This window comes from Pelobates fuscus, chromosome 11 (assembly GCF_036172605.1).
Source record: "Pelobates fuscus isolate aPelFus1 chromosome 11, aPelFus1.pri, whole genome shotgun sequence".
In the NCBI taxonomy this organism is placed as follows: domain Eukaryota; kingdom Metazoa; phylum Chordata; class Amphibia; order Anura; family Pelobatidae; genus Pelobates; species Pelobates fuscus.
The window spans coordinates 134746719-134774456 of record NC_086327.1 but is presented as its reverse complement, the minus strand read 5'-3'; the positions used below and the strand labels follow the sequence as shown (position 1 = coordinate 134774456).

General features: G+C 40.9%; 1 protein-coding gene across 1 annotated transcript in view; it reads right to left on the bottom strand.

The window, feature by feature from the left end:
- Positions 1 to 1358: 1358 nt before the first annotated feature.
- Positions 1359 to 27738, bottom strand: part of ST14 (ST14 transmembrane serine protease matriptase) — a 35397-nt gene continuing 9017 nt past the window's right edge. The window contains exons 2-19 of the mRNA XM_063437219.1: positions 19003 to 19162; positions 17798 to 17925; positions 16701 to 16771; positions 16388 to 16539; positions 16134 to 16169; positions 14986 to 15226; positions 14597 to 14736; positions 13661 to 13758; positions 13161 to 13270; positions 12383 to 12513; positions 11380 to 11484; positions 7671 to 7781; positions 5222 to 5335; positions 4572 to 4700; positions 3494 to 3680; positions 2749 to 3023; positions 2118 to 2254; positions 1359 to 1595 (exon numbers count right to left, since the gene is read on the bottom strand). Coding sequence (XP_063293289.1) covers positions 1434 to 1595; positions 2118 to 2254; positions 2749 to 3023; positions 3494 to 3680; positions 4572 to 4700; positions 5222 to 5335; positions 7671 to 7781; positions 11380 to 11484; positions 12383 to 12513; positions 13161 to 13270; positions 13661 to 13758; positions 14597 to 14736; positions 14986 to 15226; positions 16134 to 16169; positions 16388 to 16539; positions 16701 to 16771; positions 17798 to 17925; positions 19003 to 19162 — 2487 coding nt within the window. The 3' untranslated portion in view covers positions 1359 to 1433. The remainder of the gene's footprint in view (positions 1596 to 2117; positions 2255 to 2748; positions 3024 to 3493; positions 3681 to 4571; positions 4701 to 5221; positions 5336 to 7670; positions 7782 to 11379; positions 11485 to 12382; positions 12514 to 13160; positions 13271 to 13660; positions 13759 to 14596; positions 14737 to 14985; positions 15227 to 16133; positions 16170 to 16387; positions 16540 to 16700; positions 16772 to 17797; positions 17926 to 19002; positions 19163 to 27738) is intronic.

Sequence of the window (27738 nt, the reverse complement as noted above, 5' to 3'; positions counted from 1 at the left end):
CAGAAATTTACCTGCGAGGAACTGAAAAATGAAAATTTCACATATTCTAAGTCAGCTGGAAGGGACAAAAAAATTGGAAATTCAAATATGCATAGAATTTAGCTTGTTGGAGCAGGGGCTTCTACTCTTGTATCTGATATACAAGTAATTTAAATACAGAATATAACATTCTAGAATTGTAAAGCGCTGAGGAATATGCTGGCGCCATATAAACGATGATAAATATTCTATCGAAAGTCAGCTGGAAAGGTTGAAAATGAATGGGAATATTTTTTAAGAATATAAATGAAATTCGTAGTTTTCATAAATCGCTTTATCAATATTTAAAGTGATACAATTTCCCTTTAAGTTAACTTTACTATAATTAATCTTTGTTCTAAGAAATACAAATTCTTGAATTGCATACATTGGTTAATTTATAAAATGGGGGGGAGGGAGGGAAATAAAATATTTGCTAGCCATAATTATTAGTTTAGCAGAATTTCTTTTCTGTAGCCCATCGGTTTGCAATGTGGTAAGACGACAAACTGATTTAACATTTTATTTATGAACCACAAATATTATAGGATTAACAACTTTGTCCACATATACTGAATGTCAGTGCTTTAAAAAATAATAAAATGCCTTATAGAGAGAGAACTTGAGAATCAAACTTTTTTGTAAGAAAATTTCCACCATTTTTTTTTTATATATAGTTCAGCAATTCGGAATGGAGTGTTTAAAACCCTAAAAAGACAAAAAACTAAAAATATCACACAATTATCAACAGCAACATTTTCACCGATCACACAGACATGATACAGCAAACATATAAAAAAAAAAGTCAGATATGTTTTAGACTAAGAGAAAAATGTTCCACATACAGATTGTCCTCTTACACAGACTTTCTTTTGGCCAAGCCAGTTTCAAAATGGTAGAAAGACAGGAGAAAGCTTGTTCAGGTTCAGAAGGCAGAGTCTTAAGACCTTAAGTGCTACTCAGACATCTGGTCCACCTGAGGAGCGTACGCATTTGACGAAGGACAATGAGAACATTGGTCTATTGCACAAAAGCCATCTCACCCGTATTTCACGTACAGAAGATTCAAGAGAAATCCGCTGGTTTTTCAGATAGCTGCTTGTTATCTCCTGGCCTTTCTGGTGAGTATATTGGCAATGAGAAGTCCAATATTAAAGTCCTCAACTCACTTGATATCGTTATAGGTCCGAGGAGCCAGCAAGATCAGGCAGAACAAAAATAGGCTCAATAGTTTCTACCGATCGCCAGTGCAGTCACGAGGAGCGTGTCTTTTATAATCTCGAAATCACAGATGGGCTATACGTCAATATCCCTAAAAAAAATTTTTTTTTTTTTTAAAATTCCAAAAATGATTTAAAAAAATATGTATAAAAATCCAGAAGCCTTAAATCCTTCATAGTTTGGTTAAAGAGCCACTACAGGCCAGTGTTTATTTTGATCCAGTCTCTCATAGCAGTTACATTTGTATAGGCGCCGGGTTTATTCCTACGGGCGCAGCCATCACCCCAGCTTACGACACCAGCCAAGTACATTTTATTATTACTTTCCAAACTGGACAGGGGTCCACCCGAGTCACCCTATAAAATGTAAGGAAAGACATAGTTACAATGTGTTGTGTATAAATGTAAAAACTTACAAAAAAAAAACAACTTTACAAAATAAAGTTGTGCCACCTACCACTTTTTCAAAGTGACACTAGGCTACACCCTTGAGGTAGGTACCCTGGAGGGAAGGGGGGGAGGGTGGGGGAGTGGGAGGGCAGAAGGAAGGGGAAACGTGTTAAAGCACCCGAGTGTTCTGTGGACTCTAAGGCAGGCTGTCAGCATAAGGAATGCCAGGACCATGGGCAAACAGACAGCATGGTGTATGATACAATCTACTAATGGATATATTTGTAAAATAGACTGCATAGTTATTACATATATAGTTTGAAAGTTTGTTTTGCTTTTTTTTTTACGGTCTATTTTTACAAAGAATGAATTAGGCCATTTAAGATTAATATTTGGTTTAATTTTTTTGTCCTCCAGCAGAAAGCTGTACCATGGCACACAGGAAGGGCTAGGACGAAAAGGACCCCCCTAGTTAAAGTATCAAACTACCTGACAAGCGTCGATTCCTCCAGAGACAAAACCAGCGCAGATCATACGTTCCGTCAACTGGTTTTCAAGGAGCTGGTTACATTCATTATAGTTAATGATACGGATGTCCGCTTTCTGTAAGACAGATGCGCCAGTTCCTAAAAAGGAAACAAACCATGATGAATACAGTGTACTCTTCTTCATTTCTGCAATTCATGGCTTTTACCTTAAATGCCAATACCCCGGTCCCCTCATTATCCTCATCCTTTCACCACTGATACTTCGGTCTTTAAACCTGCCGATGTCCATTTAGTAGTGGTTTTAGTGACCCCTCCTCCCCCAATAACCAGGTGCCTTAAACCTCAGCCAGTGATTGCATGAGGATGCTGGGAGTTGATCTTTAATGGTTGGAGCGTTACTTAATTCTATTTTCTTCGTTGACATCAATATTTTATCTCTGCATTTCTGGACTGTTAACGTAACAGCAGAATATGACTGGATCTACTGATTTTATAAGATTAAGATTTGAGGGATTACACATTCTGATCAGGCACCTTCCACATAGCAGTAAAGGATATGCTGTCTATTTGGATGTGTTGGGTTAACGGATGGACACAGAGAGAGAGACAAAACATGCAAAACGCCTCCTTACCCCCTTCAATTAGCGCTCCCCATCCTGTCACCCACAAACTTTTGCCAACAGGAAAAGTACGTGTGCTGTCTGGGATGCAGATCGGTTGGATAAAGTCCGTGTAGGTCACTGGGCTACTTAATTCCAACACGGCGATGTCATTATCGTAGGTATAGTCACTAAAACTTTTATGTGTCACAATGCGTTTTATTGAGCGCTGCACAATATCTTGGCTGGTGCGCTGGGCCTGGTTGTGGAGTCCCAGGTAAGCCGTCCACAAGGAGGGGTCAGAGTACCTGTAGATATAAACAAAGGGTATTCACATAACTAAACTCTTATTTAAAGCAATTCCTGTGGACATTAAAACATGTTCTGTGATTTTGCACCCTCTAAAAGACACTTACCAACGAATTCTCCATGCTGTGTTGACTACACCACTAAGCAATTACCCAGGTTTTATTAAACTATTTCTATATAAATGTTCTTAACCCCTTCACTACCAAATTATCTGCAACAAAAGACAAATATATTGAATACCGTTTTTCTGTGTTTTAGGACATTCTTTTGCATCTGTATGCTTAAATAGGACATTTAATGACCGGGAAAAGCTCAGATGTCATAAAGATCAGAGACCAATAATAATTTATTTGATTTGCAAGTTATATAAATGATAAAAAACTACGTGTATATAAAGGGTTAGGATATAACACTGCTGCTACCGGTGGGTACACATTATTGGGAATGACCATTAGAAATGGCTGCATACCGTATTCCTTGTATGTCCTGAAAGCAGTGAGCAGCAGATAATAAAAGTGTGGGGGAAACCAGCGAGGCCCCACACGCGTGTCCCTCATTTCGGGCGTGTAGACTGACTTGCCAAGGGAACTCGCCAACATCTGCATTCACCCCACCCACAATCCTGGTTTTGCGGGAATATGGGCGCTTGCCACAGTCTGAAGGAGAGAGGAAAACCAAGACCGTTAATTATCTGAGGTTAAACATAATGCAATGGTTTTGTGTGGCAAGTCCACTAATCTTTTTCTTTAATGTTTTCCAATATTGCTTAGTTACATCTCTGTGTCTTAGAAACTGATACTCAGCATTCTGCATGTTTTTAATCAGGAGAGGAAAAAAAATATATATATTTATTTATTATTTTTTAATTTTTTTAATTAAAAGAACTGTTTTTATAAATGTTTAAAACAGAAAAGTTTAAACGTTTTGGAGAAAATAATTAGATAAGATCAACGAACTCTACACAATGCTCAAATGCGGTGTCTTAATGTGAGATGATAAAAAGCCCAAACCAGTATTTAAATTATTGCTATATAGAAAGGAATATAAACCTAAAAATCACTGTAACATCAGAGTGCTCCAGAGCAGTAATGGGTAGATTTGGAGATTCGGCTTCTCTAATTCCGAACTAAACTTCACCCAACCCAATAAGCTGAGCGGTTCTGGTGGATTCAGAATTTTGATTTCAGTTTGTGGTGCACACTGCTAGTATCCACTGCCACTTAACACCAATTCTGAACCACTAACATTCAGTTTGAGTGGTTCTTTTTGGTTTGTTTGTTGTTGTTTTAAGAGTCTCTAAAGCAACTTTTTCCTCAATTTTATTGCTTAGTGAAGTTTCCAACCAAATCCAAATTTGTAACTGAATCGTTAAATAGAAATTCTACTGTTCACAAAACGTTTTGGAAATCAGAAATGAATTAACTGAAAAGAACCGGACATTTTGCTGAGCACAAGTCAAGTAAGGGGTTCAGTGTGAACAAAAAATAAAATAAAGTTTGAAAAATGGGAGAGGTCAAATGAAATGACCAGAGAATGGCACAACTTACTGCACATATTTGTGTCCTCATCGGAGCCATCTTGGCAGTCCTTTACGCCATCGCAGTCTGGGTTGGTCTTTGTGATGCACTGATTGTTCTTGCATTTATAGGTAAGCTTGGTGCAGGTGTTGGCAGGAACTGAAACCAATTCGACAAAAAGTGAGAAAATGTGGAAACGTTTACTGAATGATTACACATACCCTTATCATTTAAATGTATATATTAGTATTATAATTCAGCATTTTATTTGATATTAGAAACTTAAATTATGCTTTAAGTACGTACAATTAGTTCATTGTAAATAGAGATGCACAGAACTATAAACTATGCGACATCACTAATGTAACGAAATGACAGACTCGACCTATATTACCCAGATAAACATCTCAGCACATGATCACCAACTTAACAGATGTAGCTGTGCCGCTAAGATTTACTATTACTACTGTAAAGGTGACTTTTTAAAGTATGCTTCGTAACACTGCTGCAAAGGTACCATGAGGTCTCTACACGCTGCTGACGTGATAGGTACATTCTCTGTAGTGCAGGTCCACACACACACACAATTTTCCATCCAAGTCCCATGTTCGTACAATTAAGCATTAATAGAATAAAATAAAATAAAAAAGGCGTTGGAGCCTGGAAGTATAAACACTCACCCTCTGGACAGCCAACCTCATCCGAGCCGTCTCCGCAGCTATCGGTTTTGTCACATTTCTGTGCCTCGGGGATACACTTTTTGTTCGTGCATTGAAAGTTATTATCAGGACATCCTGAAACAAAATTGTCAAAGAGGCCAGTGAGACTCTGGATGCTTTAAAAACACAAATATCTCATATGCTAACCTCATATGATTTAATCTTAAAATCGATCAGAATCTTCTGTGTGGCCTTAATATGGCAGAAATAGAAGTTTGGGAGGAAAATGACAACCACATTTCCTGCGTATTCAGGAAATAGAGCCATATTGAGATGCACAGGAATTTAGCTTTTTTTTACACCTCTGTTGCATGATAAAAGGATGCATTACCCAGATATGGAATAAGATCTGTCGAAGCAGCAATGCATTGGACGCGCTCACTCTATAGCGAGAGCGCGTTCAGCATTGCACATCCAGACAGCTAAGGGATTTCGCAGCGTCTTCAATTGTAACATTTCTTATTTATTTGAGTTATACAGATGGATTACTGATATTAAGATTATAACTACAGAGTAAGTGTGCATAGCTTAATGGGTCAGCCAGACCGGATTCTATAATGCACATATAAAGCACCGGAACAGTCATCATTGGCAGACGCAGGAAGTTATATCTGTGACACAAGGCACAGACACTTCCTATAAATTCACTAGCAGAATGTCTACATACAGAGACATTTAATAAAAAAAAAAAGAATCCATAAAATGTGTGTAATAGACCTCCTTAATAGAATAATTAAAATATAAACTGCCTTGCTCCAAGTTAACAACCCTTTCTGTTATGATCAGAATATTATTACCGTATATACTCGAGTATAAGCCGACCCGAATATAAGCCGAGGCCCCTAATTTTACCCCAAAAAACTGGGAAAACTTATTGACTCGAGTATAAGACTAGGGTGGGAAATGCAGCAGCTACTGGTAAATTTCTAAATAAAATTAGATCCTAAAAAAATTATATTAATTGAATATTTATTTACAGTGTGTGTATATAATGAATGCAGTGTGTGCGTATGAGTGCAGTGCGTGTATGAGTGCAGCGTGTGTGTATGTGTATGAGTGCAGCGTGTGTGTATGTGTATGAGTGCAGTGTGTGTGTGTATGTGTATGAGTGCAGTGTGTGTGTATGTGTATGAGTGCAGTGTGTGTGTGTATGTGTATGAGTGCAGTGTGTGTGCGTATATATTAATTGAATATTTATTTCCAGTGTGTGTATATAATGAATGCAGTGTGTGTGTGTATGAGTGCAGTGTCTGTGGGTGCAGTGTCTGTGGGTGCAGTGTCTGTGGGTGCAGTGTCTGTGGGTGCAGTGTCTGTGGGTGCAGTGTCTGTGGGTGCAGTGTCTGTGGGTGCAGTGTCTGTGAGTGCAGTGTCTGTGAGTGCAGTGTGTGTATATGAATGAAGTGTGAGTGATGCAGTGTGTGTGATGCAGTGTGTGTGATGCAGTGTGTGTGATGCAGTGTGTGTGATGCAGTGTGTGTGATGCAGTGTGTGTGATGCAGTGTGTGTGATGCAGTGTGTGTGATGCAGTGTGTGTGATGCAGTGTGTGTGATGCAGTGTGTGTTTGTGTATGTGTTGGTGGGGGTGGGCATTTAATATATTATTAATTATTATTATTTTTTTTATATTATTATTTATTTTTTGTATTATTTAATTATTTTTTTTTAATTTTTTTTATATTAATTTTTTTTGTATTATTATTTAATTATTATTATTTTTTTTTTTATTATATATTTTTTTCGTCCCCCCTCCCTGCTTGATACATAGCAGGGAGGGGGGCTCCTTCCCTGGTGGTCCAGTGTCATTGGTAGTTCAGTGGGGGGGAGAGGGGGGCTGGCAGAGCGTTACTTACCTGTTCTGCAGCTCCTGTCAGCTCCCTCCTCCTCCGCGCGGTCTGTGCAGCTCCCTCTGTCAGCTCCCAGTGTAAGTCTCGCGAGAGCCGCGGCTCTCGCGAGACTTACACTGGGAGCTGACCGAGGTGCTGAACGGACGGCGCGGAGAAGGAGGGAGCTGACAGGAGCTGCAGGAGAGGTAAGTACAGCTCTGCCAGCACCCCTCTCCCCCAGTCTGTATTATGGCAATGCAAATTGCCACAATACAGACTATGACTCGAGTATAAGCCGAGTTGGGGTTTTTCAGCACAAAAAATGTGCTGAAAAACTCGGCTTATACTCGAGTATATACGGTATATACTGCAGAATATAAACCAGGGGATTGGCAACCTTCTGTAGAATGCATATTTATTACAATCTCCCCTGATACTTTGCCGCTTTTTGGGAGGTTTAGTCCACCATACCTGGTGTGCCTACCCCTGATAGAGAAGATCCAGGTAAGTACAGATAGGCATCCCGCTGTAACATTGTGTCACACAGCAGAATATGTTAAGGTTATAAAAATGACAATAGAAATTACCACAATCCTTTTCATCGCTGCGGTCCCCACAATCGTCCACGCCATCACACAAGAAATATTTTGGTTTGCAGATTTGGCTGTTCTTACACCGGAATTGAGTTTCAGAACAAGCTGAAAAAGGAAAAAATGTAAATAAATAAAAAAAAAAAAAAAAAAAAAAAATAGCATTTTTAAAGCGCGTTACTGGAATCCACAGACCATCCAAAACTCAACTAGACACCGGGCAGGTGGTGTGAAATATAAAGGTCATGTAAATATGGAGACTGGATTGGAGTGCCAGACCTTTTTTGAGGCTAAAATACAAAAGTTGTTTTTCCCTACACACTAGCGCCCTCTTATTTCTTGCATTAAAGGGACACTATAGTCACCTGAACAACTTCAGCTTAATGAGGTTGTTTAGGTGAGTGCTACAGCTACCCGGAGCCTTTTTCTTGTAAGCACTGTATTTTCTGAGAAAATGCAGTGTTTACATTGGAAGCTTGGAACACCTCTTGTTGCAGTCAATCAGACGGCCACCAGAGGGACTTCCGAGTTCAGAGGCCCTAAAAAGGCCTCTCGTCCGATGCATTCTGGGTGAATGCATCAGACGGGCTATCAGCACACAAAGCACTGTGAACGCGCTTTGTGTGCTGACAGCCTGTCAGCACTGCTGTGGGCGTGGCTTCAGCTGACAGCTGAAGCCCGAACCCACAGGGATGCTGTCTGGCCACAATAGTGGTTGAAGGGAGGGGGGGGACGGACCTACTCTCCTCCCCCCCCCCCCCGGCCCCCACCCCTGAGCGGTGAGTGGGGGCCCTAAAAATAAGGGTGGCACATACTGCCCCCCCGGCCCCCACCCCTGTGCGGCGGGTGGGGGCACTAAAATTATCAATAAGGGGGGACCTATTGTCCCCCCCCGGCCCCCACCCCTGTGCGGTGGGTGGGGGCCTTAAAATAAAAAATAAGGGGGGGACATACTGCCCCCCCCCGGCCCCCACCCCTGTGCGGCGGGTGGGGGCCCTAAAATTCACAATAGGGGGGGGGGCCTACTGCCCCCCCCCCGGCCCCCACCCCTGAGCGGTGGGTGGGGGCCCTAAAATTCACAATAAGGGGGGGGACCTACTGCCCCCCCCCCCGGCCCCCACCCCTGAGCGGTGGGTGGGGGCCCTAAAATTCACAATAGGGGGGGGACCTACTGTCCCCCCCCGGCCCCCACCCCTGTGCGGCGGGTGGGGGCCCTAAAATTCACAATAAGGGGGGGGGACCTACTGCCCCCCCCCGGCCCCCACCCCTGAGCGGTGGGTGGGGGCCCTAAAATTATCAATAGGGGGGGACCTATTGTCCCCCCCCGGCCCCCACCCCTGAGCGGTGGGTGGGGGCCCTAAATACAAAGGGGGTGGGGACCCTAGTTAACCCTCTCCCCCCCCCCCCCCAAAAAAAAAAAAAACTTATCTCCCTACCTACCCCCTCACCCTAAAAATAATGAGGGGGGACCCTTTAACTAAAAACCTGTAAAGAAAAAAAAAATAAGATAAAAACAACTTACCATTCGATGTTTTCTTTCTTCTAAAATCTTCTTTCTTCAGCCCCAAAAAAGGCCAAATAAAAATCCATAATAACCGACGCAATAAAAAAAAAAAAAAAAAAACCCGAGCGCAAAAAAAATAATCCATCTTCACCCATGGAGGGCTCCGCGCAGACTGAGCTCCGCAGGGCGGGGGAAGGCTTATAAAGCCTTGCCCCGCCCTGCAATTAGGCTAAGAACACTGATTGGTGGGTTTAAGCCAATCAGAGTGCTCTTTGTCATTTTACAAGCGTGGGAAAGTTCTTTGGAATTTTCCCACGCTTGTAAAATGACACAGAGCAATGTGATTGGATGGATTTCAAGCCATCCAATCACATTGCTCTGTGTCATTTTACAAGCGTGGGAAAATTCCAAAGAACTTTCCCACGCTTGTAAAATGACAAAGAGCACTGTGATTGGATGGATTTCAAGCCATCCAATCACAGTGCTCTTTGTCATTGGATGGATTTCAAGCCATCCAATCACAGTGCTCTTTGTCATTTTACAAGCGTGGGAAAGTTCTTTGGAATTTTCCCACGCTTGTAAAATGACACAGAGCACTGTGATTGGATGGCTTGAAATCCATCCAATCACAGTGCTCTGTGTCATTTTACAAGCGTGGGAAAATTCCAAAGAACTTTCCCACGCTTGTAAAATGACAAAGAGCACTCTGATTGGCTTAAACCCACCAATCAGAGTGTTCTTAGCCTAATTGCAGGGCGGGGCAAGGCTTTATAAGCCTTCCCCCGCCCTGCGGAGCTCAGTCTGCGCGGAGCCCTCCATGGGTGAAGATGGATTATTTTTTTTTGCGCTCGGTTTTTTTTTTTTTTTTTTTAATTGCGTCGGTTATTATGGATTTTTATTTGGCCTTTTTTGGGGCTGAAGAAAGAAGATTTTAGAAGAAAGAAAACATCGAATGGTAAGTTGATTTTATCTCATTTTTTTACAGGTTTTTAGTTAATGGTCCCCCCTCATTATTTTTAGGGTGAGGGGGGTAGGTAGGGAGATATTTTTTTTTGGGGGGGGAGGGTTAACTAGGGTCCCCCCCCCTTTGTATTTAGGGCCCCCACCCACCGCTCAGGGGTGGGGGCCGGGGGGGGACAATAGGTCCCCCCCCTTATTGATAATTTTAGGGCCCCCACCCGCCGCTCAGGGGTGGGGGCCGGGGGGGGGGACAGTAGGTCCCCCCCCCTTATTGATAATTTTAGGGCCCCCACCCGCCGCTCAGGGGTGGGGGCCGGGGGGGGGACAGTAGGTCCCCCCCCCTTATTGATAATTTTAGGGCCCCCACCCGCCGCTCAGGGGTGGGGGCCGGGGGGGGGACAGTAGGTCCCCCCCCCTTATTGATAATTTTAGGGCCCCCACCCGCCGCACAGGGGTGGGGGCCGGGGGGGGGACAGTAGGTCCCCCCCCCCTTATTGATCATTTTAGGGCCCCCACCCGCCGCACAGGGGTGGGGGCCGGGGGGGGGACAGTAGGTCCCCCCCCCTTACTGATCATTTTAGGGCCCCCACCCGCCGCTCAGGGGTGGGGGCCGGGGGGGGGGGGGCAGTAGGTCCCCCCCCTCATTGATAATTGTAGGGCCCCCACCCGCCGCTCAGGGGTGGGGGCCGGGGGGGGACAGTAGGTCCCCCCCTCATTGATAATTTTAGGGCCCCCACCCGCCGCACAGGGGTGGGGGCCGGGGGGGGGACAGTAGGTCCCCCCCCCTCATTGATAATTTTAGGGCCCCCACCCGCCGCACAGGGCGGGTGGGGGCCCTAAATTATTATTGATAATTTTAGAAAGCGAGCTGAGCTGTCAGTCAGACAGCTCAGCTCGCGAACGCGCATTCCGCGCACATGCGCGGTAAAGCGCTCAGGTTCTTCATAGGGCGGCATTCAATGCCGCTCTATGAAGAACGCGATTGGTCCAGCGCGAAGCCGTCCCATTGGGCCCCGCGATTTCGTCATTTTGACGAAAAAGGGGGCGCGGCCTAGCGGGGAGCTCGGCGCTGGAACGGAGGTAAGTTTTTAATATAAAAACACCGATTTTTTTTTTTTAATGAATGAAAGTTCATATAAAAGCAAGAAGGAAGGCTGGGGGACCTGTCTTTCTTGCTTTTATATGGTGACTATAGAGTCCCTTTAACATAGCTCTCAAATATACCTTGCATTTCAAACTTACTGCAATTAAGTTCATCGCTGAAATCGCTGCAGTCGTTCCAGCCGTCACATTGCTGCGCCTCGTTAATGCACCTGCGGTCTTTACACGTGAACTTGCCCGGACAAGCTGCATTTCATAAATTAAAAAGTGGTTATAGTCCTTCCCCATACAGGAACAGTCAAACTACACAACATTTGAGATTAGACTTTCAAGAAATGACACCATTTTCCCACGATTCCCTGTAACACATTGAAAACGGTGTCTGCTTTCAAACTGTGGCAGAAATAAACAGCAGTTTTTATTATATAAAAAAAAGACACAAGCAAAAGGAATATATTACACTGTGTCAACACCTCCAAAGAGTCAGAGAAAGGACCATCCTAGGAGGGTCAGAGCAGCATTTTAATATGACTGCATCTTTGTTCTTTATGTAAAATGTGTCTCTGATTCAGCAGGTTTTTTTTCGATCCAAGTTTAAAATGTTTATCATCACCTGCGAGATCTCCGCACAACTGTCATCCCTTAAAATGCGTGAGCTGGTGTCGGAGATGCAGTACATGGAGTAACAGACCCAGAGATTGTACTATGTACAACTGTTAAATATAGATCTTTTTCATTTTTTTTTTTATATATTTCTAAAGGGTTTAACTTTTGGCTTTTTCTAACGTTTTAAAGGTTATTTTTAAAGGATTGCAAAGCCCGATTATTTTCTCATCTGATTAGTCAGTGTACATGGCTTGACTTCTATCAGTCTTCTGATTGGTTGCTCGGTGTGTCTGCCAATCATTGCACAGCATTAACCTTTCCTTGTTACATCTGTTTCTGCAATCCTTATTCCCTACTTTCTCCTAAATTCAGAGACCCGTACTATAGTAAAACGAAGACTGCCATATCTCTGACTTTTTGGGCATCGCAGGAAGCACGACTTTTAAATGAAATGTGCCGGCTCTGATATAGAACCACCTGCGCATACCCAGCACACTTTAAGCCGCTCCCATCACACAATGTACTTTGGAATACTCACGGTTTTGAGAATCGTAGGAAAGATAATCCGCAGTAAATCCGGTGTCCGTTATAGACTGGTCCGAACGGAATCGAACCGTCATTTTATTGCTGTTGCTTGAAACAACAAATGGCTTTTTCTCCCCGCAGTACCTGAGAAAGGACAGCGATGGTCAAAGCGTCAAACATTATTGCAATTCAGAATAAAACCTGAAAACACCCTTTGCCTATAGAATACAATGTGCACCAGTCTTTAAATGTCCGAACCCAAAGCCTACAGCAGACCTATGTGAATTCAGAAAAATCTGCATATTTTACACAAAATATTTAATACCTGAGCTGGTATTTAGTGACTATGAGCCATAACACAGGTGTGGGTAGTAAAACTTGCTTCTTTAGAATTCTCTGAGGGTATTTAATATTTGCATTTTTAATAATTCTAGATTAAAAGATTAAACACAAAAGTAGTTCAAGGGATATTTTATATCTGCAATATTCCCACAATTCCATGCAGCAATATGCAAATATCCAGAGTGCCACTCAAATTCAAAGCTCATATTTATAGGAGAGGAGCAGATCGAGCAAATCATGGATTTAGAACTAAATTATCCAATCGTTTTTAATTTCTAGTTTTCACATTTGGTTTCACTCTGTGAAGCTTGGTTTAAGTTGGATGTGGTCCTAATGCAAATGGTTTGGTGTAGAGCTTCAACACCTGCAGAGATATTGATTTACGTTACTTTATAGAGACTTCATAGGGTGTAGATACAGGCAGACATTGGTTGCCAAACTGAACTCACTTCTGATTATTGATTTCCACAAAATCTTTAGTGCAGGAATTATCTGATGCTCCGGTCTCCAACAAGTAGAACAGGTTAAAGCGGATTTTCACATATTTATCTCCAGGAACCTATGGAAAATGCGAAGAGTTACACAGAGTGCAACAGACTCACACGCGATATGACTGCGCCAACAAAACGAATAGGAGGGAACAGAGGGAATGGGGGGGAAAGCATTAAGGGGTCACTAAATTCTGTAAATATATCTAGCCGGTTTGGACATTTGTATTCAAAATGTAATTTTAAATTAAATGTTTTGTTGTTAAATATGTTGCTTTGATACACAAGGAGATACAAACGATAACACAAGAAATAATTGACTATTTGTATATTCCTTACAATATGGACAGAAAACCTGATAATGTTTAAAGCATCTCAGCAGCCCTGCGCAGAAAATAGCGATATTAATATGTACCGACATGGTACATATTATATACATCCCTGGAAATAGAGCTACCTACCTGGATATCCCAGATACACTCTCTGTTCGCCTGGTAATGAGCTGGGTAGAAGGGGCTAGTAATTACTCCTTCAGAATTACGAATAATACCCCCACACACTGCAAAACAAACAAGGACATATTTATAAAACAAACTGCGGTAGCTGGGAGGAAGGATTTGTTAAGGATAGATAGACAGACAGAGACAGAGACAGACAGACAGAGACAGACAGAATGATAGATAGATGGTGTCAATGCCACAGTCCTGGATGAAACACAGAGCATCCACAAGTACATCACGAAGATAGCTCCCAAAGATAAACTGCTAAGGGAATGCCTGAGACGTCAACAGAGGATGCAGAAAAAGAGGAGGTTCCTTGGCAAGACAAACCTCTCCATGGGGTGTACCACCGGCAGATAGTGGATGTGGCTCACATGACAAAATCCTACCAGTGGTTGGAAAAGGCAGGACTGAAAGACAGCACTTAGTAGCCGGATGCAAGATGTTAGCAGGAACAGCTCACACGGAGAGACACAACCAAGTTGCGGGAATTGTGTACCGAAACATCTGCACAGAATATGGATTGGACCTGCCTAAGTCCAGATAGGAGATACCACAAAGGGTAGTTGGAGGAGTGGCTTCAACAGATTCCAGGTGGGACATCCGAGATCGCTGTCCAAAAGAGTGCAGTTCTAGGAACAGCTAAGATACTGCGCAGAACCCTCAAATTCCCAGGCCTCTGATAGAGGACCCGAGAATGAGGAATAAACATACCACTCAGGAGGAGAGAGAAAAACTATTTTTTGTATAGATAGAGAAATATATATCTAGATAGATAGAGAAAGATATAGTTTTGCATCTATCAATCAGTTAGATTTCCATGTATCAGTCGCACAGAGAGGAGTAATTTAAGATCTCCCTGTATCCGTGGCATAGAGGCCTATTTAAGTATCTTACGTGTAGTCTGTGGGACCTGCACGAATCGAGCCATGAATCCCGGCTGTCTTCCCTTGCCATCTGTAACAAGTGTCACCAGCATTACGTTCTGAGATGAAAAGAAGGTGAGGTTGTAGGAAGGAGGATAACTGCCACACAATCTGGGAACAAGAAGCAGTAATACTGTAAATACAGGACAAAAAAAAAAAGCCAAAGCAAAACGCGTTGGCTGTATGAGTTCATTGATTAAAATGTACTAAACACTTGATGTTTTTAACTACAGATAATATTTGTCACTAGGTTACGCAGACATCTGTCAGTACAGGAGATGTTTAAATACGTGTTTTAAGAAACTATTGAAATAAATCCAACCAATCAAAAAGAACAATATTGACATACGTTTCACTTACGTCATCATACGTCGATTCTCTGCAATGCTCAGAGAGTCGTATAATTTAACATAATCCCCTGTTAGATCTTTACAAATGTCCATTTTGAAGGTTTTGAAGTGCAGACGGATCACATGTCCAGCGTCTGCACGTAGCGACCACTGACATCGCATGTTTGGTGGGTACGGAGTGTTGGGAAAGCCGGGAGTTGAAAATTTTGTCACTTCACCAGGTTTGGCATGCAGAAAGTAACTACAACTGTCTACAAAAGAAAACAATTTTTTTTTTAAAAATAAAAGATTTATTTCCAACACAGAACCAGTGTGACTAGGGATCTGCAGCGGGACACAGAGAAACCTCTTCCCCTCCTCCCCCCGCAAAAAAAATTATAATATGAAACTAGAGGCAGCAGAGACATGCCCAACGTGCCAGAAGCATGGGAGGTAATCCTATGGCCATATAAAGTCTCACATCATTCACACAGGAATATAAAGATACAGATAATATAAAGATACAGATATATATATACACACACACACACACACACACACAGTTCCATTCCAGAGTTTAACCTTTCATACATCAAGATAGTAAGGCAACACACACACACACACACACACACACACAGTCTTTCATGTGTTGTTACTTACATTCACTAAATTATAGATGAAGCTACACCCCGAAACGCTGGATACATCATATTTAGATCACTTACAGCTTATTTTTGTATATACAATAGTTTATGTGCCTGTGTATGGGAGGGACTGTCATTGTACAGGTTAGTTTTTTGGGTTCCTTTATTATATTCATTCATTCTATTTCAAAAGACCTAAATGTAACAAGTTAAATTTAGTAATAATTTCAGCTCCCACATGTGGTCACTGAGGGTGCAGAGCGATCACATATCTCCATTCTCAGTCAACACAAAAGTAATGGAACACGGATATTGAGGAGCTGACTGACTCAATTTAATGAAAACATGGCGGGGTAAGATGGGTATGCGAGGGTGAGTGAGCAGATCATCGGGTCTCAGAGATTTCAATATTCCAAACATTTATATTGGGATGTAGACTAACTAATGCACCAGGCACACAGGAATGAAGACATCTGGTTAAAATGTTCCCTGGGCGTTAGAGTTCACATTCAAATAAGATGCTAAAAACACTTACTGTTTCTGAAACTTCTTGCCAAGTTAGCATCGAGAGCTGTAAAGAGAGAGAGAGAGAGAGAGAGAGAGAGAGAGAATGTGTAAATATCTTCATTCTGCATAGAATACATTCACATCAAGAACATTTCTGATTCAGTAGACAGTCCTTATTTTCTGGGACTGGTTTTGAATGAGTGTTTTAAAAAAGTATCGTAATTTATTCTGTAAAGCACGTTTACTAAAAATGTATCTCAAGTTCAGGAGCAAATCACTTACGATATGCTTCGAAGGAATCCACAGACAGAATTTGCCGCATCCGCAGATTGACAGACTGGATCTTTAAGTTGAGCACGGCGTTATCCAAAACTTCTGCTTTATAAGATGGCACAGAGAACTCCGACAAGTAATATGCAATAACACTGCCTTCACTGCAAAAACAGAGCAAAAGAGGTTCGAGGAAAGATAAAATCTAACTCTGGTTTAACTTCACAGCGTAGATTATACAGTATAGATATACACACACACACACACGTACGTCATGGGGAGACATTTAGATCTAGGTTACATATGTCTAGATGGTCTGTCTTACCTGAACGCAGTTACGTAAGCTTCAGTGAAATGAGGGCCAATATCTTTCTGTCCTCTGTACAATTCACCGAGCTACAATGAGAAGAGAAGTTATTAGCATTGCTTGTAGGAATACACATACTAAAATTGTTAGAAAAGGGCCAGCAAAAACTATTTCAAACAAGAGATAAAGGTTACTGGACCACATGTATCCAAAGAAAAAAGTGACAATACTTTTCAATACCTGTGATATAAATTCCAGAAAGACATGCCAACCTCTCTCCCCTCCCCCCCCCCCCCCAAAATAAATATATAATACAAAAATAAACACATCAATGACAGCACTTAGCACTAGTAGAAATTAACCATTCCAATATTGAAGGGAGAATAATCATTCCCTTCAGGCTTTTTGCAGTAAACACGATTTTCAAAGAAAATGCAGTGTTTACATTACAGCCTAGTGATAACTTCACTCCTGGTGATAACTCCTCAAATGGCTACTAGAGGTGCTTCCTGAGACAGTGCTGCACAGTGTGACTGACATTCAGTGTCTCCACCCTCTGCAATCACCCTTGATTCAATGTATCTCTATCAGGAGATGCTGATTGGCCAGGGCTGTGTGTGGTTTGTGCTGGCTCTGCCCCAGATCCGCCTTCTTGACAGTCTCAGCCAATCTAGTGCTTTCCTATAGAAAAGCATTGTGATTGGCTGACAGAATCACTTTTGATGAAGTCAGCCAAGCAGGCAAATTAGAGGAGGAACAGACTGGAATAAATTTAAGATTTTACTATATTTAAGGAGGCAAAAAAAGAGGGGGGGGGAGGTCAGGTGGCCTAGATAGTGGTTTTAACACTCTAGGGTCATAAATACCAGTGTGTGTTCCTTTAAAGGGATAAGAAATCTCCTCTTCACATTGGCTGTTGTGCCTGGTGTGTACATCAAGTTTATTAAGACTAACAGACTCCTTTCTTTGTAGTAATTAGTGTGAAAAGCCTGAAATTAAAATGCCTGCACCCCAGAATCCATTTTGCTGGAACCATTACCGGCAATTATCAGAGATAGGGGAGATATATATTGTTCCCCATTGAGAAAAACAGAGAACACTGTTGCTCTTTTTACCATATCCGTGACTTTATTTGCCAGTTGCTTAAATTCAGGCGTGGAGGAATTTTCATAGGCATCTACAAATACGTAATTGTTGATCCTTACGGAACCGGTGTACACCTTCGGCACTGGAGCCATGCGATCTAAGAGCAACAATTGGGAGAGGAATAGAAACTCATTAAATAGCAGCATACCCTCGCCTTGTCCATTTACTCTACAGGAAGGAAGGGTCAATAACACAGTGCTCTCCTGTGCGGATTTTGTGGGGTACAAATATTGGGAGGTGCATTTCAAGAGAATAAAACTCGTTTATTCTGGTGGAACGGTCTCAGAGTTAGAGTTTCGAACAATGAATGAATTCCACTTTGAGGTCTCTTCAATATTACTATATTAATAATACCCGGTTGCGTAAAGGGACAAACCCCATTAAAACCGACCAATATATTGTGATATTATGGGTTCTGAGAGATCACAGGAAAACCTTAAAAATGTTCTTTAACAAACTGCTTGCATTCAATGAGAAGCATTGAGAGTATTTACTCAGCTTTAAAATGGGCCTTCTGGGTCTTCATGAGGAAACTGGAGATGGCAATAAAAGTGCAAAGTCCAATAATTGCCCAATACCAGGCTGCATCATACAGAATTGGTGGGAGGGGTCCTACTGTTCTGCTTTAGTTACCGAAAAAAAGGTCTCAGTTTATTAATTTTGAATAAACGTAAATTTACCCCCATAAAAATATTCACATATAAAAAATAAATATATATATATATATATATACACACACTTAGCGAAAATGATTAAATTGAGGCCAAACACTGAAAAGGTTTGTTTTAAAACTAAAGGATATTTTGTTTCTCTCTCATCATTCAGTTTGTTTTCCCATTATCTTGCAGATCTAAGGAGGTGTTAAAACATGTGGTTTCCTTCTTTTTTGTGTGATGGAAATGCTTTATACAGAATCTTGTTTTGTTTTTTAATAAATATTTATACATAGAAATTACACCAAAGTACTTTGCACATCTAAAAGTAACACAAATAAAAGCAGTTTGCTTTCAGTTGTTAATATAATAAAAAAATAACTTCTAAAATTGATTGAATCTCTCTGACCTTGTAATTTAAAAATATAACAATGGCTTGTAGCTCCCTTTAGTAAGGGGCGTTACACACAGCTATACGTAGCATCAAAGAGAGTCCACTGATTGGCGCAGGACGTACTCACATGCAAAGTGCCAAACGAGGAGACCTACAGCTAGCGAGATCACGGCGGCACCAATCACCACTCCAATGACAACGAATTTCCATCTCGGATCCCTCTTCTCCACCTTCTTGGTGTCGGTAGCTGGAAGGAACTCGACCGCTTCCTCGTACCCATTCATACTCTGAAAGGACAAAAAGAACCGTGAGCCACTGCACGCAATACAGAGATACACAGCGAGCACTGCGCCAAGATTAGATCTCTCATTATTTCTCATTCATTAGCTCAGTCAAGCACAGAGCAGAATAGAAAGCACAAGCTTAAAAATCATCAACATTTCCAAAACCATTATGTGAATCTGTACAGGCGATTGCCAAGTAGAAATGAAAGCAACCAGGCAGATTTTGCTGAGCTGCGGAGATGAGGTCCGTTACTCTGTATCAAAGACAAGGTGCGCAGAGTTCCAGGTTTGTCCTCCATCGCTGTATGTTGTGTTATTATAGCTAATGACTAAACCGAGTGAAGAGGCTCTAACATCAAATGGAAGCGATAAAATCCAGCCCAAAAACTGCTGACATTGCAAACCGCAGTAACACAAGTCCCAGCAAGATCCGGGTGAAAACGATTTGTGCCCATGTGTTGCTTAGCCATAGACTTTGGTTGGACTGCCCCTTCCATTCATAATAAAATAAATAAATGAACACTTCCTCATTCCCTCCCCCTTCATCCCATCATTGGGTCTGTCCAGGCCAAAAAAAAAAAAAAAAGGTTCTGCGAAGAAGACACTATAATCCAATTTATAATAAAATTATTATTATTTTAATAGTGTTATATATTCATTTAGTACCTGAAATCAATATCGGGTTTACTTGTCTATTTTGTCCTAAATTTTTCATCTAGGTTTTGATTTTTATTCACAGCACTTGGTTTTATGAAAATAATTAACAAATAAAGGTTCAGAAAGGGGGCATTTAACATGTTTGGATTTTTGGAGACTTATCTTTTAATTTTGGAAAGTTAGTGCTATACATGCAGTCAGGAGTTCAGATCTATTTCCGCCGCCGTTTCATAAGATTCTTTTTTACACATTGTTGCAAAACATTTAAATATTTTGTGAGAACACGTAATGAACACAAAAGGGAAACTCTAGAATGACAGCATCGTGCTGATTCAGAAGGTGAGAGATGGAGTAAACGTGGCGGGAGGAGGCCCGGTATCAGCGAGAGGGGACAGGTAAGAAAGGTTTCAACCAAAACAGAGAGACTCACTTTTCATTTCCTCGAGTGAGCCATTCCACACCCTCCCACCTGTCACAATGTGAATCATAACTAAAGAGAACGGAATAATATGCAGTCTGACCCTAAACAGGAACAACAAGAAACGGAATACACAGTAATTCGGCTATAACAAGGTTTTAGAAAGTGTCTAGCATTCTCTATACACTATAGGCACCAAAACAACTTTAGCTTAATGAATCAGTTATGATTATTATTTTATTATTTATATAGCGCTGTACAATGGGATAGTGTATAGATCATGTCCCTGAAGTTTCACTACTCAGTTAACTGCCATTTAGGGGTTAAATCACTTTGGTTTCTGTTTATGCAGCCCTGGTCATACCTCCCCCGGCTGTGACTCACTCACAAAAAAAAATATTGCTTTAATTTTCAGAAGTTCACTAAAATCAGAAGTTCACTTTAGAAGTTTTTATCTCCTTTAAGGTGTGACAAAGAACTGAGCGGTGAGACCAAAGGGGTTTAATTTAGCTAAAGCGTTTTTATGACTCAAGTGTCCCTTTAATACTTTAAAGCCCAAGAAATTGGGGGAAATTATTTTACAAATAGGTTTTTTTCCCCAAACAAACCAATTTTCTGGAAGAATTCACTAAATAACAAATTGTAGTAAATAACCCGTTCGCTGCATTATAAATATATGGGTTACATAAATTAAAGAGAGTTAATCAACTGCGGGGAGTCAGAAACGGATTTATTTACTAAACTGGAGATAATGGAGAAATCTAAATTAAATTTTTTGTTTAAAATTGACTACAATTCTTTTGTCAGTTTTTCGTCATTCCCAATTTACTGAATATTTCCATAAATTGCTCTCTTCGGTTTTACCAACTCGACTGACCTAAACTTTCCCAAGTCTGTTTTAATTCGTGACCATTGTTTACAGCTCATCAGATTTCCCATACAAAATGATAAAGGGATACAGCTGCGCCCAATAAAGGAATAAATATAACGGTGTAGTAAAAGTTAGAAATGTACAGGACAGTGCGGATTAAATTGCACTCACAGAATATAATGGTATTGAAGGTGCCTCCCCTGGTATAAAATATTCATCCAAACTCCTTAACACAACTTGTTACAAAGACGAGGTTGAAACAACGGATTCCAGCAGAAAAATGCAGTGTAATGGCTTCTAATTAAAAATAAACTAGAAAACCAAAAAGAAGGTCTATGTGTTTCCTCCCTTGGGACTTCCTCAGGGACCAACAATAAAAATATACAATCAAGGGGGCAGGGCCTGACCTGCATGGCGGTCGGACACATTCTGAAAGAGCTCCCAACTTAACTACTGATTTACTCGTGTTTACTGTCCCTTGGGACTCTACTTTTGCAGCTACAAGAGATTTACTACTACCCCCCTATACTGGGGCTCTCCTAAACTTAAAGGAGGATGCGGTGAGGCCTAGTGTGGATGCTGGGCGGGAGAGGCAGCCACTCTCCCAGCTTGTCGGATACTGGACTACCGTTGAATCCTACTACAGCCCTGTCTCTCCCCCCCTCTGGACCGGTGAGGGTGATCCCGGTCCAAACCCCAAAGGCTCCACTACAACGCTGTGCCCAAGCGACACATACAAGCAGTACCAACCCTACCGCTACAATGGCTGTTGCCCCATGCTCGCCTGACCCATGCAGTGGGAGATGGGATGTTGAGAGCAGAGCTATTCGACGCCTTCTTTGTGAAGCTGACCGCTCGCATGTGGACGCTGTGGTATATTACCAAACTCTATAAATGATGCACGCATACACATGTAAATTGGGTCCGTCTACTTTAACAAATATTTATTCAGAGACAAAACAACAACATACAAATAATGACACACAATCTTACTATACCAACAACAATCTAACTAACAATAACAACTAAATCTTATAAAGTCACCAGATCCCACTCACAGTTCACCATTATAAAAATTAGCCCGTGTCTGCTCACGTGTCTACTCAGCAGCACAGCCAAGAAGGAACAGGGAGGAATGGCAATAGGAGGAAGTGGTTCTCTCTTTCCTAACGTGTAAAGGTATTTAATTACCTAGTTACCATTTCCATGGGTAAAGCTTATCCCCCTGTAAGAAAGGGGTACTTGAGCTTGGTCACCATATTAGTTTGAGGACTGACGCAGCTCCTGATTTCAAGCCAGACCTTGTGTCTCACAGTCGTGCACATCCAGACGGGCTGGGAGAAGAGGAGCCCTTTTCTGATCAGACCGGTCCTGTATGCCAGCACCTAGAGAGACACATCTTGGCGTATACCAAGAACAACCCCTCTGAATCCCTGATGCTGCGTCTACATGCTTCCTGGATGGACGGAACGGCTTGGGTGCTGTTGCCTTACGGCTACTGTCTCCAAGCCATGCTGTTTCTCAGGCTTACCCGTGAGCCATCATGCCTACTGGGGCAGTTTATGGTGCAGGACTCTACCTGGCCCTTACAAGGCATAGGCTGAGCTGACTTCCTTTCCCTCCTCTGCCTCATTACTAGCGATTGGGCACAGGCTTTGTTTTATGGCTTCATTTACTTTTTGCATTCTTATAGAATATAGTATATATTGCAGTTTACTCATATGTGACCTATTTACATATTTTAGTTCACATGGGGCCTTTTGGGGGGTAACTTCACTGCCACGTCACATAAGCGTCTTGTATTCCTGTAGTTTAAAAAAAAAAAATAGTGGCGTATCTCAGACATGTCTTGTAAACGCTTGCTTCTCTCTTAAGCCGATCACTGCATTGTCTCGGTCTTTATTTTTGTATTGCATTGCAAGATAACAAGGAAATATATAAAAATTATATATATGTATATTTTAGATACACACACACACAAAAAGACTGCAATATCCCTCCCCGCGGAGTACCTTATTTTAAAATCACTGTATCTTCTACCTCATTGGTCGGTCCCCCTGTGGCTGTATGAACCTCCTCAATTCAATCCAGTATTCTGCTAATACAAGTACAGTCAAGGCAGGTTCTATAGTTTGTGATTTGAACTCTGATGTAAAGCGAGATCCCTTTACTTTGAACAGATATATATATATATATTATATATTTTTTATTTATTTATTTTTTTTTAAATTTAGCTGGTGTCTGCTAAAAAACACAATAGGGCATATTTAATTATTCTTATTGCATTACTTCTGGAAACATGATCCAATGCGGTGTAGAATCTGTGCACCAGATTCTGCACTATAAGACAAAATTAACTTTTGTGGACAATTTTCAATTTAAAGTCATTTGTGACTTTTTAAAAAAATGTTTTGTTTGTTAAATTAAAAAAAAAAAAAACACACACACACCACTCCCCCTCCTCCCTCCCCCTTTGCTTTGTTTGATTTATAAAATTAAAAAGTAGTAACATTAACCCCGGAATAATATCCGTCTTTATATACACACCCAAGTAATTCACCATTACAGGAAGCCACTGTCTTACTAACCTAAGGGGTTCATTTAGCATATGGCCACACAGTAGGAATTACAAAGTAATGAAAAGGTTACTAATAAAAGCCCCAACATACTTTGCAGAGCTGTACAAAGGGTTAAGACAAGGGTAAGAGAAATGATGAAGGATGCGGATTAGGCTTTCCTTTCTGGAATCCACTTTGGATGTATGAAGTCCTACGGTGAGCCCTGACCGCTACCATATAGGCAGACTCTACATACAATAACACATGCCATCAAAAATCCCTGGTCTTCTAACCAGCTCAGCATTCTATTAGGAATTTTGAAATGATTGAAAGGAATGTATAACTGTTGTATGTGTGACTTATATAAGGTACTTTTACCCTTCCCCCTGTCCCGGGTTACGAAACAAAGGAAAGTTTCAAACGAGAGTTGGCACAGCCCGATGACACCTTCCTGTCCAATCCGAATTTTACTCCTTTATAGATATCAAAGTTCAAGTCATGTGACAAACTAATAAACACCTTTTCTGCATACCCAAGAACGTATCTCATAAAAACATTTGTTAAAGTACTTGGCTGAGAAAAAAAATTAAATTGTGTGAAAACAAAACAAAACGTATCTTACAAAAAGAATCCAGCATTTCCTTTGGATCCCAGGAGCCCTTAACATAAAATGGAAGGGATGAGTATGTTTTTCCCCTCAATGCCGACTCTGTACATATAACTCAAGGAGAAATCACACAGGAACACATTATAAAAGACAAAAGAATATGTCGGTTCTAGTGGGTCACAAAGGCGCTGATACAATGAGTCTCAGCATCCAATAAGGAGTCATGGACAGAAAACGTTTAACTGTCGCCCTTTTCCTCCGTATTCCAACACCAAACTTATCAAATATTTTGCTTTGGAGAAACATTTGTCTTAAATTACATTAAACGGGCCAGCAAATAAATTAAATTAAATTTTTTTGGCAACCACGTACAGAGCAGCTTAAACAAATGAATAAACACGTTGCTGTGCGTCATGCAAACACGATCATTATTAGAGCGGTACAAACAATCTTCATTCCACAGCAACGATAACGTTGATTAATAAAGTGTTAGAGTACCAGAGTGGAGTATAATCAGAGAGACTGGAGCAGATTACAGGGGCTGTAAATAAATTATCACAGCTCTTTTGGAGGCGATTGGATGGGGGCCCCTTCAAGATATCCCTTGTCTGTCTCCCACCAAATCATTATTTGAAAGTGTGATCCTTTCTTGGATTGGCCAGAGGTTAGAAGTTAAATAAAAACCTCACAGTAACAGCTTAATGATAAACAACAATAAAAAAAAAAACTCATTACATTGCATATTTTTATAATATATAACTAAAATACTACTGTTAATCAGTTACCGATTGTTGTCTCCCTATCAAACAAGTAGACCGAGACAAGATAATAAAAAATAGATAAAATGGATATAATGTCAAAATGTAATATTAAAAAAACAAACAAAAAAAATACTATTTTTGTATGCTTCATACGTTCTGAATCTTCCATGAGAGATACAGTCTGTAGAGTGCATCCGCCTCAAATATTTCCCAGCTTTGGCTGTAGAAACATGGTGGCAGAAGTGTGATTTCATTTTCTTTGGCCATTCACCGGACAAGAAGTTGTTGAACCTCTTTAGATAAATAATCTACATTATCATAAAATTGACAAATTCTAATCCAAACAATTAAACAAACGAGTTGCTAAATGCTAGCATGTGAGCTGGTACAAATGGCTTCCTACGGCTTCTCCATCAGTTAATCTGTGAAGACAAGCTTTGTGATTGTAGAATGTACTCAAAAGTATCCAGAGCTGGAGAATGTTCTGCTGCTATACAGAAATAGATAAATAAAATAGTCAGCAATCTTACTAAACCGCATAATGAAAAATATATACTACAATATCAGGAGTAGGCAACCTTCAGCACTCCATGTGTTGTGGACTACATCTCCCATAATGCTGGCAAAATATCAGGGTAGATGTAGTCCACAACATCGTGCCAAAGATTGCCTACCGTAATCCAGACCTTAATTTGCTCTCTTTAGGTAGACTGGACACAAGATGCATCTGTGGGTGGAAGGAGGAGGAGTAATATTAGGAAATACTACTTTACCAAAAAGGTAGTAGATACCCAGAATAGCCTTCCCGTGAAGCAGTAAATGCCAACATTGATATAGAAAGTGTAGTAGATGCATGGAATAGCCTTCCAGTGGAAGCAGTAAAGGCTAATATTATAGAAAGAATTACAATCATGCCGCACCATTGACACAGCCATAGGCCTAATTTCGCTTACTGATTGGGCAGAAAAAAAGGTGGCTAAAAACAGGTATTTTCATTTTAGTAAACGCTCTCGGCGAGTGACAGTGGGAAGGGTTTCAGTGAGTTAAAGGTAGAAGTCACCGCAGAACCTGGTAAAACTTGTTCTACAGCTTAATCTCCGGAGCAGGACGAGACTCATCCTCTAAACTCCACCAGGAATGTAACAGGAGGATGGGTGACAACTCAAAAACAAAACTGTGAAAGACACTACAATGTAACCCCACGTCACATAATGAAATAAATAGAGGTTGGACATGATCCCCATGTTGTACTGCATTACGGCTAGTAATTCAAATTTAATACACATGTTGAGAGTTAATCCTATTGTTACAAATCCTCAGAATTTTCCACTTCCTGAAGCATTCTCTGTCAGGCAACAAAGCAGCCGACGCGGGTTAGCCAATCATAGATATTCAGAATATTGTTTTCAATGGGTTTATCCACAAACTCTGTGCACATGAGGGCAGGGGGTGCAGTAACACATGGCAAACACGGATTCCTTAAATTCTCCACTCTAAGTTGTATATATCAGTGTCTGCTCCCAGAGGCCTACACCAAGACATCAACAGACGCCATCTCCTTCTCCTGTACTGAGCGCCCAATGTAACACTCAGCCATTAGAGAAACAGATTACTCCCAACATTAGAATACATGGCTTTTGATAGAATTTCCGTTGACGCTCTCCAATTCTTTTACTTTGAGTCCAAGCAATTAAACCAACCTGGGCATTTTAGTGGCTGTTTATTTTGTGCATACTTAATAATTCTGTCTTGCAAGATGTATCACCGGATTACAGATACAAAACAGAAAGAAAAACAAAACACACCACGATTAAAATCCACACATTTATGGTAAATGTTATGCCAGGCTCCAGTTACATAGCAAGACACGGGAGTATTTACTTAGAACACAAACAGAATCAATTAATAGAAGCACCCACTTTAGTTGGGATTAAGATAATTGCGGGAAGCAAACTTCTTTTCCATTTCATTTTACTCCAGCAGATTGCATGATATATTAACCCTTCAACTGTTAAAAAACAAACCAAAAAAAAAAAAAAACCATAACATTTAATTCTTCAACATTATCTGCATTTTTAAACTTTTATAAAAATGTATGAACCTCATACATAACTATGGAAAACAATGGAAAAATGGCAAAGTATCTATTAAAATCACCCTACAGTCAGACAAAGGCTCACTCAAAAAACATTGTTAAATAGAGCTGCATCGTTTGTTACAGCAGTATTCAATTTCTTGAACGCGTTCTACTCGCCCATACCTGCATTTAAACATTTTATTTATTTATTTTGGTGTGGTGTTGGTGATAAAGGGATACTCTAAGCACTAACCCTTTAGCTTAATGAAGCATTTAGGAGTTGAATCAGTTTGTTTATGCCGTCCTTGACACACATCCCTGCATGTGACTCACAGTCTCCCTACACATTCTTAGCTTCCCTTATTACATTCTGTTTAATTTAGAATTTTGTGGCTTTGTTAATTGTCTGCTAGAGTCTTCAACGGCCTCCTGTGTATGATTAAAGATCAACCAACAGAGTAGGAGATAACTTCTAAAGTAAACACAATGTACTGTAAGACTAAAGAATGTTTTTTTTTGTGGCAGCTGTACTTATGTCCTATATATTTTGTCTACTCAGGACCGGACCTGATGCGCTGGTTATAAAAAGTGGCAACTTAAAGGACCACTATAGGCACCCAGACCACTTCA